At 36.9% G+C, this 16,052-nt stretch overlaps 1 protein-coding gene across 2 annotated transcripts in view; it reads left to right on the top strand.

The window, feature by feature from the left end:
• The window catches only part of araf (A-Raf proto-oncogene, serine/threonine kinase), a 141,274-nt gene that overhangs the window by 32,344 nt on the left and 92,878 nt on the right, over nucleotides 1-16,052 (top strand). For both annotated transcript variants that reach the window (XM_028813405.2, XM_028813406.2), the window contains exon 2: nucleotides 13,389-13,605. In XM_028813405.2, coding sequence (XP_028669238.1) covers nucleotides 13,498-13,605 — 108 coding nt within the window. In that variant the 5' untranslated portion in view covers nucleotides 13,389-13,497. The remainder of the gene's footprint in view (nucleotides 1-13,388; nucleotides 13,606-16,052) is intronic.

Here is a 16,052-nt window from a genome sequence, read left to right as displayed (position 1 = left end):
GTTTTAGTGTTTGTATATACAAACACTTGCTTTTTCATGTTTTTTTCCTGTTTTTTCCTTTTGAAGAGCTTCCTGAGCCAGGTGTGTAATTTTTATATAAAGAATTATAGGTGTGCACTGTACTTACTGTAAATACATACATTTTTCCTTTTTTTTTTTATACATGTTTCTTCAGTATTTGCTTTTGATGGAGTGTCAGGGCTGAGTGACTGTGAAACAAAGCCTGTCTGAAACTGCTGTGTTTTTGTTGTACAGCCTTCACCCTTCAATTTTGGTCTGTGGCTCTTCTCTCCTGTGATCCCATTCGGGTCATGATCTGTCAGATGTGCAGAGTGTAAGTTGGGGCCACCTCCCCACTACACAGGATATCATACATAGTACAGTGGACCCTTGACTTACGAACTCAATTCGTTCGCGAGGGCTGGTTGTAACTCAAGTTGGTTGTAAGTCAAGACTATTTTTCTCATAAGAAATAATGGAAATACCCATAATGCGTTCCGAACCTCCCACAGCAACACTTACTTAACCTTTTCATAATAACAAGGGTTGTATAATGTGCATAATTTACCAAAACGCCAATAATTTTTCTAATGTATTAACCAAAAAGTTATAAAAAGTGCCTAGCCTACCAGAAACAACAATTTCATACTCTACTCACCATTTAAGTTGACATCTTTGGGCTGCAGGAGGAGAATGAAATGGAAGGTGGTTATTGTTTGGAAGGAGCCTCCTTATACAGATATTTTCTTTGTAAAATTGTCGAGATGGTGGATTTCGACATGCTGTACATATTAGCGAGATCGGTCACACGAACACCACTCTCATATTTCCACACGATTTCCTTCTTTGTTTCGATTGTGATCACTTTCTTTACCTTCGTTACCTTCTCTTCCTTCCTTAGCAATTATCAAAATAAATTATATAAATCACTGCACTGACTGAAATTACGTCCACAAACGCATGTATCTGGGCTCCGACTGACGCTCATGAATGCTCTCGGCTGTTTGTTTACAATCGCACAAGCGGATACACGTGACCGCATTCGGGTCGTAACGCAAGATGTTGGTCGTAAATCAAAACAAAAATTTTGGTCGTAAATCAAGGGTCGACTGTATATAAAAAGTAGGGAACTGCAAGTAAGGAGAAATATTTGCCAAAATGAAACTTTCTAAACCACTGAGCCACTTAATAAACATTTTTTTTTTTTAAACCAATACTTCTAATGCACCACAACACCAATGCATTTTATTAAGCAAGTAAAATGCAGTGGTTTTGAATGCATTCACATTGAATGCATTACTATGCAAAAAGAAAACTAGAGTACAGAAAAAAATGCAAAAAGCACACACAGGCTCCTAAACACTTACAGTCGGACAGACTCAGCTCTACTAGCAGAAGAAAACCCATAAGATTAGAGACACTTTGGTGTTAAAGACATTTTACCAGTCCAGCATTACTGTAGAGTTTATTTAGCCAGCATTTTCTGTGACATACTTAATTATTTAGTGGAAGAACCTAAATTTCCCATCTAGTTCGGAAACGTAATAATTTTCCTTGTGCCCCCCCCACAACCCCCCCCAAAAAAGGTGTACTGTCTGAATAAATACAGACAGGTGGTACTCCCTCCTTGTGTGGTGAAATGTTTTGAGAGACGAGCATTCTATCACATTAAACATAATTTTCCAGATAGTCTAAACTAATTCCAGCTTGCATGTTGGCTTAATGTGTATAGAGGGTGCAAATATCCTTCTCACTTTGTACTATTCTGGAATGCCTGAATAATAATAAACAGTGTGACAGAGGAAGTTTAATGAATGGTATAGCATATAACACTTTTGTACCATCACAGCTGATTACCATGCTACTAGACTTGAGACCTAGTGATACCATTTGCAACTAAATCTTGGCTTTCTTAACTGGCAGACTCCAGCTTGTGCATATCGAGAAGCATTACTTCCTCTGCAGTGATCGATCAACATAAGCACCTGACAGGACACTGTGCTGAACCCCTGCTTTACTCCGTATTCACCTATGAATGTGACTGGACACCGCTCCAACTCCATAATTGAATATGTTGATAATGCCACTATTTTAGGCCTGATCATCATGTAACAGCTACCTGGGAAAAGATTCACTACTGTCCGTCGTGCTAGGGCAACAATCTCCCCTTTAATATCATCCACACCAAGGAACTAGTTAGACTTTAAGTGGGAGAGCACAATCCATCTACTCTCAACACTGCTCCACTGCAGGTAGTGTGCTGAACCCAGTTATGTACTACTTGTTCACCTCTAATAGGGCCTGACATGGCTCTAACTCCTTTATTAAATTTGCTAATGGCACCACCATCATAGTTTTGATCATAAACAGTGATGAGATTGCTTATTGAGAAGAGGTCTATCTGCTGACTCTGTGGTCCCTGAAGTCAGGACAATATTCTCACCCTTGATGACAGCAAAACCAGGGAATTGGTCATAGACTTCAGAAGGCAGCAAAGGATTTCCAGCTACATTGGAGAGAATGCTATTGAAACAGTGAGTAGTTTTTAGTTTCTTGGAGTGACTATCAGTGATGAAATGAATTTGAAACAACACATTTTGTCTGTTTCAAAATGGCTTACCAGTGCCTCTACTTCTTCAGATATCCTGAGGATAGTTTGTATTTCTCCATCTGTCCTGACTAACTTTTACAGGTGCACAATGGAGTCCATTCTCCCTGGCTGCATTACATCCCGGTATGTCCCCTCTTTGGCTCAGAATCGTGAATTACTGTGGAGAGTGGTGAAGGCAACACAGAACTAGTCTGGCATTCAGCTTTCTAATTAGGACATATACAGCACTTCTCTGCCTTATGAATACAAACTATACTATTAAAGAAATAGCACTCTCAGAATTAATAGATGCTATAAACTCACTTTAGAATGGGAAAGCAGCAGGCCCTGATGGCTACCCTGCCTAATTTTATGAAATAAATCTCATTTAAGTTAGCTCCCCTTTTATTAGCAACATTTACAGAAGCTAGAGACAATAAAATTCTACCTCAAACTTTTCGCCAAGCATTAATGACTGTCTTTCCTAAGCAAAATAAGGACTTATTACAATGTGCATCATTCAGACCAATCTCACTTCTGAATAATGATGCTAAGATACTCTCCAAAGTTCAAGCTATAAGGATTGAGAAAGTGCTTCCTTTGGTAATATCACAAGGCCAAACTGGATTTATTAAAGGCAGACACTTAGCTTCCAATCTGCGATGCCTGTTTAATGTAATATATTCTCCTACAAAGTCTACCAGCCCCGAGATGATATTATCATTGGATGCAGAAAAAGCATTTGATATAGTTGAATGGGACTACCTTTTCACTACACTGGAGAAATTAGGGTTTGGCCCGAACATATGTGTATGGATCAAACTATTCTATACCAGTCCAGAAGCTTCAGTTTGTATTAACATCATTATTTCAGACTACTTCAAAGCAGACAGCTCCTTTCACCACTGATTTTTGCAATTGCCATGTTCACTTTCAAAATGCTTATGAGATAAAGGGGATTATCAATGAAGGAACTTGAACAGAAAATAGCACTATATGCAGATAAGGTACTTGGATCCACAAAATACTGTCTGCAGTCCTAACAGCACTAGTGAATTTCAAAAGATTTCTGGGCTCAAAATTAATTTGAATAAAAGTATGCTCTTTCCAGTGAACTCTCTATCACGTAATTATTAGGCTGGACACCTTCCCTTTTATCATTGTAGATCAGTTTAAATATCTAGGGGTAAACATCACAAGTAAACGTAAAGCTCTTTATCAAGTTTCTTTTTTCTATTTCAAAGCATCCCAATATACATTAATACAGTGATCCCTCGCTATATCGCGCTTCGCCTTTCGCGGCTTCACTCTATCGCGGATTTTATATGTAAGCATATTTTAAATATATATCGCAGATTTTTTGCTGGTTCGCGGATTTCTGAGGACAATGGGTCTTTTAATTTCTGGTACATGCTTCCTCAGTTGGTTTGCCCAGTTGATTTCATACAAGGGACGCTATTGGCAGATGGCTGAGAAGCTACCCAACTTACTTTCTCTCTCTCTCTCTCTTGCGCTGACTTTCTCTGATCCTGACGTAGGGGGTGTGAGCAGGGGAGCTGTTCGCACACCTAGACGATACGGACGCTCGTCTAAAAATGCTGAAAGATTATCTTCAAGTTGCTACCTTCTGTGTACAGCTGCTTCGTGAAGCGACATGCTGCACGTTGCTTCACATACTTAAAAGCTCAAAGGGCACGTATTGATTTTTGACTTTGTTTTTCTCTGTCTCTCTCTCTCTCTCTCTCTCTCTCTCTCTCTCTCTCTCTCTCCCTGCTCCTGACGGAGGGGGTTTGAGCTGCCGCCTTCAACAGCTTTGTACCAGCGGTGCTTTGCATACTTAAAAGCCAAACAGCCCTATTGATTTGTTTGCTTTCCTCTCTGTTTCCTTTGAAGAGGAAGATATGTTTGCATTCTTTTAATTGTGAGACAGAACTGTCATCTCTGTCTTGTCATGGAGCACAGTTTAAACTTTTGAAAAAACGACAAATGTTTGTTTGCAGTGTTTGAATAATGTTCCTGACTCTCTACAACCTCCTGTGTTTATGCGCAAATCTGTGACCCAAGCATGACAATATAAAAATAACAATGTAAACATATGGTTTCTACTTCGCGGATTTTCTTATTTCGCGGGTGGCTCTGGAACGCAACCCCCGCGATGGAGAAGGGATTACTGTAAATAATTTTAAGAAGTTAGATTCAATCATAACCTAATTTATTTGGAATTCAAAACATCCACACATCCAAAGGGTGACCCTACAAAGACCTAAGGCAGAGGGTGGCATGGCTCTACCTAACTTTCAGTTTTATTACTGGGTGGCAATTATACAAGCTGTAAAAATCTGGACATTGACACAAATAGATGAACATACATAGGCTTGGTCTGTAATAGAAATAAAATCCTGCAGTACTTTATATTCCTTGCTATGTACACCAGTAAATATGAGTTATCGCCAATATGCTAACAACCCAATTGTGCTTAATTCACTCAGAATATGGAACCAATGTAAGAAGTACTTCAAGACAGAGAAGCTTTAATCTGTGGCACCACTTCACGATAACCTCCTTTTTCTACCCTCTCAAATGTACTCACTTTTTAATGTTTGGAAAACATACAGGATTAAATCACTTGGAGATTTGTACGTAGATAACGTCTTCACACTTCCAAATTTAACTTTCCATCAATACAATTCTTTCAGTACCTCCAAATTAGAAACTTTACTAAACAAAATCTGTCCAAATTTCCTCACCTCCCAGTAACTTTTATTCTGAAAGAAGTATTGATCAGTCTTGAGGACTCAGACAGTATTTCTGTTGTACTGTATATAAAAACATTCTAAAGTCCGTCCCTTTCAAAGATCCCAGAGTACAGTGGGAAAAGTATCTCTTACTCAACATTTCAGAAAAGGAGTTGGGAAAACAACCATGCACATAGTTCACTGTAGCACCATATTTTTGTAAAGCATATAATCGTTCAACTTAAAATCTTTTATCAAGCACATCTGTCTCGCTTAAAATTATCCAAAATGTTTCTAGGGCAAGATTCAACCTGCAAATATTGCAATCAAGTCCCAGCTTCATTGGGCCACATGTTTTGGACCTGCACCAAATTAACATTTTGGTGTCAAAATCTCTTCTAATCCATTAACAGCTGTGTTTGGTGTACTCTCAGATTGGCTTAAGGTGGAGAAGGATAAACAAACTGTAAATGCCTTTACTTCACTATTAGCATGTAGATTTACCTTGCTCAACGGGAAGAATCCTAATTCTCCGTTTTTAAGTCAGTGTTTAACTGATGATATATACTATTTGAAATTGGAAAAAAATCAAATTCTCACTTGGAGGATCTGTGCAAACCTTTTTTTAAACCTGGCAGGATCTAGTCAATAACATTTTAGAATAAGAATTTAAATTGGGGGAAAGGATTTTCTTCCGTATTTAATTTTTTTCATACACTTAAAGTTTTACTGTGTCTGTTGGTCTAACTGTCTTTCTCTCAGGAAGGGGTTGATTTGATTTGAACTTAGTTTTGTCTAGTTTGACTTAAATAAATTCAATAAAATGTTTAAAAGAAAAAAAAGAAAAGCACCTGATTTTAGTTTAACTTTTTTGGCAGCAATTGTTTAGTCATCTTTGTTTTAGTGTCTTTATGTTCCAGAATATGTGCATGTCTTTTGTGTTTTGTTTTAGAAGTACAGTATTGTAGGAATCCACCCCCCCCCAGGCAACTGGTAGCTGTCAGAAACCGATGTAGGATAGGTGATGGAGAAAGAGCATTAATTTTACGAAGGCAGTGATTACTGGAGAACAGGGTCAACTAATCTACAGATTAGAACAAGGCTGCATCATGTGAGCAGAGCTACTCAACTGAAGACCACTGTGGTAGTTCAGCAGGGTGGTGTGATAGATTTAGAGAAAGAATACAAAAGAAATCCATGCTTTTAAATGAGTAGTTCTATGCTGTCTTATGTTTTAAAGCTGCATTCTTAATGAAAGACTGTAGCTACCTCAACTGAAATATTAAGAGTAGATTTTTCTGTGGCATGATATGTCAAATTTTGTTTTTTACTCTTTAAACATGATTGAAAATTGGCTTATAAGTGGCTGGCATTTTGCCAGTTTCATTAGCTAAATAATGCCAGCTTCAAGTGTGCTCCACAATATTTATGGATTTGGTGGTCTGTAACATTTAGAGAGTGAAGCATTGTTGAAAGGGCTTAAGTTTCATCCATCCATCCATTTTCCAACCCGCTGAATGTGAACACAGGGTCACGGGGGTCTGCTGGAGCCAATCCCAGCCAACACAGGGCACAAGGCAGGAACCAATCCCGGGCAGGGTGCCAACCCACCGCAGGACACAAACCAAGCACACACTAGGGCCAATTTAGAATCGCCAATCCACCTAACCTGCATGTCTTTGGACTGTGGGAGGAAACCGGAGCGCCTGGAAGAAACCCACGCAGACACGGAGAGAACATGCAAATGCTTAAGTTTCAGTTGACCTGAATAAGAGATTACCTTAAAACACATATAGAGTGGTGGCCAGCTTTTCTTTTGCCCTATCTAATTAACATTTTCTGACTGGGTTTTTGTTAGCTGTTGAGTTTGCTGTATCTAGACACTTTGATAATGTGCAGATTCTAATGACATGTCGTATTAATCTATGTGCCCTCTCACTCGCCACAGAAAAATCTTTAATATAGTAGCACTTGATTGCTTTATCGATTCATGTTTCTTCTGGCGTTTATTTATTTTAAATTAGTTCTAGGTATAAAGATGTTTTAATATTTGTGTGAAAATGGTGAATCTGACATTTACAAATATACTGTATGTGATTTATGCTGTGTGATGTAGTGTTTTGTTTTAAGCAGCTCCCATGCTACCAAGTTAAATCCCTGTGCATTAAGTACTGACAAATTTAAAGTGATTTCGATTCTAATGTCAAAGATAGGTTGGGATATCTTTGTTACTGTCCCTTATTTGTCTTGCAGCATGTTTATTTTCAGCTTTATTTATTTTAGACCTGCTTGATATGATATGTATACAAAAAAACAGATACTCTTAGATTTCCTACAATATATAGTGTCTATAGAAGGTGTTCACCCCCCATGTAGGTTTTCACATTTTATTATTATACAACATTGAATCACAGTGGATTTAATTTGGCTTTTTGACACTGATCAGCAGTAGAAGACTCATTTATGTCAAAGTGAAGCCAGATCGGTTCAAAGTGGTCTAAATTAAGTTACATATATAAAGCACAAAATAATCACATACGTATTCACATCCTTTAATATGATACACCTAAATTATCACTGATGCAGCCAATTTAAAAGTCACATAATCAGTTAAATGGAGATAGAAAGGTGTATTGCACAGCTGTAAATCTGAATGTAGCAGGCCATCCACAAAAACTGAGTGATTATGCAGAAGAATAGTGAGGGAGGCCAATAAGAGACCTATGATAGCTCTGAAAGATTAACAAGCTACAGTGGAAGAGATACATGGTGAGACTGCTCATACAATAATTATGAGCCCATGTACTTTACCAGTCACTGCTGTTTGGGATAGTGACAAAGAGAAATGCACTATTTAAAAGATCTAAATGAAGTTTTGGAGTGAGTTTGCCAGAATGCACATTGGAAAATCTGAAGTCAGTTGGAAGAAGGTCCATGAATCTGATGTGACCGAAGTTCAAGTTTTTGGCCATCAGACTAAACATCATGTTTGGCATAAGTCAAACACTGCACATTATCAATAACACACCATCACCTCTGTGAAACATTGTGGTGGCGTGGCAGCATCATGCTATGGAATGTATCTTGTAGCAGGTGAGGGTAGAGACTACAATTAATGCAATAAAATACAGGGAATTCCTTGAGGAAAATGTGATGCAGTCTGCAGAAACTTGTGTCTTGGGAGATTTGTTTTATTTGGCATAAGCCAAGGCCACACATGTCTTAAAAACAACAATGTTGATGTCCTGGAGTGGCAGAGTCAGAGTCCATATCTCAAGCCAACTGAAAATTTGTGGCTGAACTTAGAAAAAGGCTGCTAACTCATGATTCCTATACATCCTGTCAGAGCTTGAGCAGTTTTCCAAAGAAGAATGAGGAAAATTTGCATTGTCCAGATGTGCAAAGTTGATAGAGACCTGTTCAAACAGACTTGAGCCTGTAACAGCTGCCAAAGATCCATCTAATAATTGCTGATGTGAAGGGGGTGAATACTCAAGTCACTTATTTTGTGTTTTAAACTTAGAATTCATTTAGACTGCTTTCCAAATTAATTTTAACTTCAATATTAGAGACTTTTCCTGTTTATCAGCGTTCAAAAAGCCTAATTAAGTCCACTACAATTCAATACAATGCAATATTTTATTGTTGTATAACAATAAAATGTGAAAGCTTCTAAGGGTTGAATACTTTTTATTGCCTTTCGTGCAATATTTTCATGTACAAAAACTACAAATCCAGAATTTGCTCTATCATTACCTTTAGTCAATAAATGTATGACTATGAAACAGTAATTACATTTTTCAACCTCCCATTCAAATATATGACATGCTTTCATTTATGGGTTATACTTTTGAATGGCAGTTCACCTTCAAAAGCCAAAGAAACGACATAAATTCAGTGAGTGCAGATGTATCTTTAGTAGTGAAGAGTACTGTTTTATGTGTACTGCTAACTGTGCTTTTTGGGAAATTACACGTCTCTGTTAACACAGTACACATTGTAAGGGTGTTATGCCTTGTCCTTTGAACCATTGAAACACTAAATACATTTTATTTTGGCATTAACACATGGAGCTTCTCATTGTCATTGCCGGTGTAGATGAGCCACATAGCCACTTTTGTTGGAATCTTGTGTAGATGTTCACTTGCTACAACTGTTTGTGCTGGCAGTCCTCCCACATCCTACAGTCCTATATGCACAACTGTGGATGCGTGTAAGTTGCGCCCCTGTGTTTTCACCAGTTAGAAAATGGAGAGATGCTTTGACATGGACATCAGAAAATAAAGGCGTTCATTTATTGGGGCTGCGTAGGATGGTATTTAAAAGCAAAGCAATTGTTATCTTTTCATCTCTTGCAAATGTGTGACGAGTTAAACGATTAGACCTCATTTGATCGGTGTTATTTTGCTCTCTAAGCATGCATAAATCTGTTTCTGAATTAAGTCCTTATTCGGATAAAAATGGCAAGTACATGAGCCTGTATATTTGTTTTGGTTTTGTACAATTTTTACTATTCCTCCAATCATGACCTCTGCTATTTTTCTTTTCAGTATGTACTGATATGGTGCTATGTCATCAACACTGTGAGCCATTTTTATATGTAGGTTTTAATAATGTATTATTGTGCCTTCCAGAGAAATTTGTTTACCTGCAGTCACGCATGAGTGCCGTACTCTCCCAGTTCTACCAATACTGTAAAAATCTGGAACTGTTAGTTTTCAGAACTTTCTACTGAATTAGTACCAAAGTATTTTGTTTTTGTGACATCCCTAATTTACACATGCTCATCGCCTTATGATTCATATAATTCTCAGATGCCTCTTCATTGGAGCGTGAGCTAGCCCAGACTATGGAGTTAAAAGATGTATTTTTCTTAGTTCATAAAGAAGGAAAGGATGAATTTTAGTGATTTGTATTTTAATAATTGTAAAGTGTTTTAATTAAACACATTATTACCTTTTCAAAACTGGTATTCAGTTTTTAACATGGAACTACCATCAAGCAATTAACCTGTACAGTATTATTATTATTAATTAATTCATTACATTTCTGTGTAGCTTTTTTTTTTTTAAACATTTTGATTTTTATTAAAAGCAAATAACTATCCATACAAGCAAGTCAAGTTTAACAAAACTAGGTTTGAAACAAATCAACCCCATAATACTATTTTAGCATTTAGACCTGTTAGGTGAGAGGATACTTTCTTTCTCTTTAATTTGTGATTCAGCCCTTTCACTTGGTGAGCTGGAATGTTAACTGTTTGGTCATGGAGACATTGCTTCTGAACTTTTGTTGTCATTTTGTAGTATTAACTTAGGACAGCTTTGACCTTAATTTCCAATTTTCCTAAGAGTTATTGCCATAAAGCCTAATGTTACGTTGACACTTACAATTATAAGGATAGATTAGAAATAGCTTGCTGTCTTTCTCTCCCCCCCAGTCCTCCTGGCCCCCCATTTTGCCTCCCCATGTGAGGCTAGACCACACTTCGCAAAGTCCTAGTCCTCTGACATACCTAGAGACAGAGCACATCCAAAACAAAACAAGCCCCCAAGCAGAGGCGTATTAGGATTAAAATAGAGATATCTATTGACAATACAGTCTAAACACTATAAGCATAAAATACAATCTTGAACTGTCGTGACAGAGCAAACCCAGAGAATGATATTAAACAGTATCTCTGGATAAGCATAATAAGCCCTAATGCAATAAACCAAGGGTATGATATTAAACAGCTTGCTTAAAAAAAAAAAAAAGTACACATACATATACACATAAAATTGTAATTAAAACATTAACAAAAAGTGTCAGAGAAGTAAATGAGATGTATAATTATGGTACCAGTATCATTGCAAAGCGGATCAAACAGCTGGTATGATCTTCTTTGCCATGCCAGGACAGAATGCGACCCACGATCATACTTCAAAAAAGTGTCGGGATCAGTTTTTTTTTTTTTTTAAAAGCTATGCCAGTCTTGGCTTGGATGAAGTTTTAGCTGTCTTTTCCGTTTCTTTCTGAGCCCAGCAGTGATTTGCTGGATTCATTTTGAATGATCTCTGAACAACATGAAAAAAACTGCTCTACTGGTGGTACATTGTATACCAGGAATCGAGGGCAGACAGTCCTAAATGTGTTTTTTTTTTTTTTTTCCCCCTCGCCTCTTCTCAGACATGTTAAGTGATAACCATTCAGATTAAAATGATGTAAAGTGGCAGGTAGAACAAACACATTAAAAAGAGTTTAGTTATGATAATAAATGTTTTAAATATTCTTTTATGTCACAGTTTCATTAGTAGGCTGATGTATAAATCCTAGCATTTTAATTACTTTACATATACTGTAGGTTGTTTAAAATGGCTACTTTATTCTCAGTTTTGACAACCAATTACTGATGCCTGATTGGCAAGCGTGGCAATCACTTTAAAAGTTAGTGTTAAACCCTGTAAAGTAAACAAAAAATTAAGTCAACATCAAGTTCTTTATGGTACACAGCCTGAGTAAGTTTATTTGAAAAGATATTGTTTAATGATTTGTTTTATTCAAAAGCACACTCTTTGGTTTCAGTCTCATCACACAAACTGTGTCACATAAAGATGCATGAAAGTGTTGTGATCAAGTTGACTAATACCAGTTTTCTATCACAACTGATCACTTGGCATAAAGTCTCATTTGCTAGGGGTTCAAAAGAAATAGAACCTTGATATGATGGATGTTGTAACATCTGCCTTAAACACTTTGAACTACTTGGTGAACAAAGTGTCTGAGAAAACTAGTTACAGCTGAAGATATGAGAGTGAAACTAAATAATTCTGCCACAATGGGACTGCTTGAAACAAGGATTAGATGCAATTTCTCTGAGTACTGTTGAAGGAAATGTTTTTGTTCTGTGTTGCTCAGTAGAAAATTAAACTGACAGTTGCTGGGAGATTATTTAAAAGTTTCTTAAGGTGTAACACTTCAACTTGAGCAAATACTGCCAGAAAGCAGCACTTTTTTATTATACATCAAAGTGAGAACATTTTTTGCAACACATGTTTCTCACTTGGTGCTGTACTGCTATCTGTTGTTCCTTTTATAGAAATTCTCACTCAGCACCGCTGATAACAGATTAACACCTCAGTCAACTTCTTCAACCATACAGCAAGACATAAGCTGCTACCAGAAGCGTGTTAAGTGTCCTTTGTCAATTGATTAGCTATAAAATATATTAAAATTTTTTATATTTATAACTATATACATGGCACGGTGGCGCAGTGAGTAGCGCTGCTGCCTCGCAGTTGGGTGATCTGGGGACCTGGGTTCGATTCCCGGGTCCTCCCTGCGTGGAGTTTGCATGTTCTCCCCGTGTCTGCGTGGGTTTCCTCCGGGCGCTCCGGTTTCCTCCCACAGTCCAAAGACATGCAGGTTAGGTGGATTGGCGATTCTAAATTGTCCCTAGTGTGTGCTTGGTGTGTGGGTGTGTTTGTGTGTGTCCTGCGGTGGGTTGGCACCCTGCCCAGGATTGTTTCCTGCCTTGTGCCCTGTGTTGGTTGGGATTGGCTCCAGCAGACCCCCGTGACCCTGTGTTCGGATTCAGCGGGTTGGAAAATGGATGGATGGACTATATACATACTATATACAGCCATTCTGTATATTCAGAAAACAAACACTGTCTGTGGCAACAAGATATGTAGGTTTTTTTCTTAGGAGCTAGTGAATATCTGCTACTAAATATTTTTAGTATTAGGATTATACTTTTTAAGCATTGCAAGTGATACAGAATCCCTCCTAAAAAGGTAGAGTATTGTGCTTCAGCTGCTTTTTAAACAATGTTATTTCTTTCCTTAAAACTCATTTGAAATTCTATCACAATTCTGTTCTTGTTCTCACCCGGTTTAAATCAAATCCCATCATTATCAATCAAGATTTGATAATGCATATTATAACTGATGGCAAAGGCAAAACATAGTATTGCATTTCATGAATGGGGATTTTTTTGTACTGATAATTTGTATGTAGTGGTAATATATGAAACAAATGCATTTGAAATTTCATTGACTTGTCTTGTTTTCTACTGGTTTTAGGTGAAACCTTGTGAACAACCTCAGTCTGCAGTACAGTCATTAAGGCTGGTCATTGCTTACTGTTGGTTTTTTATTGGGGTATGAGCTTCTCGCCTGTTCCATCATCATTATGTCATCTTCATCCTCCTCTTCTTCCTCTGAGGAAGCCAGTCCTGGAGATATCCCTCGCGGAGGAGGAACTATTCGTGTGTACCTGCCCAACAAGCAGCGCACTGTGGTATGGTTCAACAATGAGAAGTTGATGGGGCTATTCAATTGAAGTATTGAAAACTTAAATGCCTTAGTTACTATTTATTTATTTGTTTGTGTATTAAGAATATTGCTTTTAATTTGTATATTTTGGATGGATCAAAAATTTGCTTTTTTTTGCCTTGTTCTTAATATCTTCACATTTTAATTTTTGTGTTAACTTAAAATGATTACTTGCAATAAATGCAGGTTATCCCAGGAATTAATCAATCAGTTCTCAAATCAATTGCATATATGATGAAAGCTAGGTCAAAAATCCCAGGAAAATCAACCTGGTAATTTTCTGTTAGGCCAAGTACAATTCCCTTGAATTTTTTGTGTTAGTGGTACAGTATTTATGAGCAAATTTAGAAAGCTGATGCACAATGCACGAAAAGCATCTTGGAATTGATGAGTATAAACCAGTTTTATTCTTGTTTATTTCATAGTACTATCTCTTAGCTGAAATAAAAACGGTGTGATAATTATTTGAAGGCTTTTGAAGTAAGGAAACTTTTCTCCTACTAGGTCAAGTAGAACATTTGTTTGTGGACAAAACCGCACACTGCCTTTTTTAACAGGTGCACCACAGATGATATACGCTGGTGGCTTTGAGGCAGTAGTGCACCTCTTAGTTAAGCTTCCCAGAGTTATTTAAATGCCTGAGTGGAAATTGCCATTATGTACTGTGTACATATTTGACTTTTTGCATACATATTTTACTTTTCCTTAAAGTCTGTCATTGTGTATTTGGTAAAGTAAGAAATAGACTAAATGCAGCACTTGAACATTTCTGGTTACCAATCAGTTTTTTAAGAGAAGGGGAGAAAAAAACAAGAGTTGTTTGTGTGCCTTCTGTGTTATATTGTGTCTGAAGCTTTAGCCTGGGAAAAGACCTTACTGTCTGTCCCAGTATATTTAAAAGAATGTAACCCAGGAATTATGCACGTTTCTTGTGTGGAATGGTTTGTTACTTATATAATACATTCATATTTAGACAAGTAATGTAGAGTGATCTCAATTTTCTTTTATAAAAAAAATTACCCAGTATAACAGAGAAGGGACACAGTAGTGTTGACATATACTGAAGATATCCATAATTGAGATTTGCAGTACTAGCCTGAAGAGGTCCACAAATTTGGCTTTGAGTTTCCCACTTTTAAAAGGCAGTATGTATACATGAATAAATAAAAATAAAGCCAAAAGCAGAGAAGGAAAAAACTATTTGTTTCTTCTGTGTAATGCATAATACTGTGCACTAATTCTGGAAATTCTTTTTGATATACTAATGTGGCTTTTATTTTTTGAAGCTCATGCAAAGGTTTGATGGGCTAAAATAAGTGGAGCTTTTATTTTGACTGAATTAAGGCTGCAATAGGGAATGATAGGCCTTGATGCTGCAATTTTCTGTGAGACTCCAATAACCCCACCCTTCTTACACAACATCTAAACACATCAGTGCCTTCGTATCACTTCATTCAAGTAAGAATTGAGTATGGCTGTTTAAATTAACACTGTCATAAATGACAATTTTGACAGTTCCTCTACTTGTACAAAAACACATAGTACACAAGATTTGATAGTTTAAAACAAGTACAATCTAAATTACCCCATTAGACAATAGTTCACTATTTAGATACACAGCAAAAGCAAAATATCATAAAAGTGTGTAAGACAAGAAAAGTATTTGTATGAATCATCTTACTGCAGGTAATCTTTAGATTACAAAAAATAAGTAAGCAGTAACCTAATCAATTTACATGTCTTTATGTTTTTCCCCTATGAGAAAAATCCTTTTTCCTATAAAGTTCAGGGACCTCTGCATACCATTTTCAGTAGACAAATGAGTAATATGCTGCATATTTCTTTTTTACTGTTTCCAGAAACCAGAACTAGGCCAGTGACTAGTATTTGACAATTATTGTTATTTTTAATGTTGGTGTTGGTGGTGTGTTTTTGGTTTCTTTGAAATTTGCTTTTTTTTCCCGGGTTGAAGTTTTTTTTAGTCATTTTGGACAGTTATAAGTACTTGACAGCATTTTTCATTAAGTGTGGTTGACTGCACTTGAAAGAGTCATGTAAGATGCAGATCCTCCATTTAATTCATGTACAAGGAGATGCATCATGGCCAATTCAGAATTTTCACTCTGCTTATAATCACTTAGTTCTGTCTACATAACAGATCTCCACAGTGGGATATTAATAAACTATAAATAAAATGTGAGCAATCATAATCTCATCACATGGCTTGTGAAAGCCTGGAAGAATAGAAAGCAGTTAATATATGGTAATGTCTTTAGGCAGTTAAGACAAATAATAAATATAACCATCAGAAGTCTATATATGTTTCACCCCCATTGCAAAATCTGCCAAGAGACACCAGTAGAGAAGAGGCAGGAAGGCAAAGTGTTCTTAGCCACATTATAAACTTAAAAT

The sequence above is a fragment of the Erpetoichthys calabaricus genome, chromosome 11, assembly GCF_900747795.2.
Source record: "Erpetoichthys calabaricus chromosome 11, fErpCal1.3, whole genome shotgun sequence".
Taxonomy (NCBI): domain Eukaryota; kingdom Metazoa; phylum Chordata; class Cladistia; order Polypteriformes; family Polypteridae; genus Erpetoichthys; species Erpetoichthys calabaricus.
The sequence above is the reverse complement of the archived record's forward strand: the minus strand, read 5'-3'. Positions and strand labels throughout refer to the sequence as shown.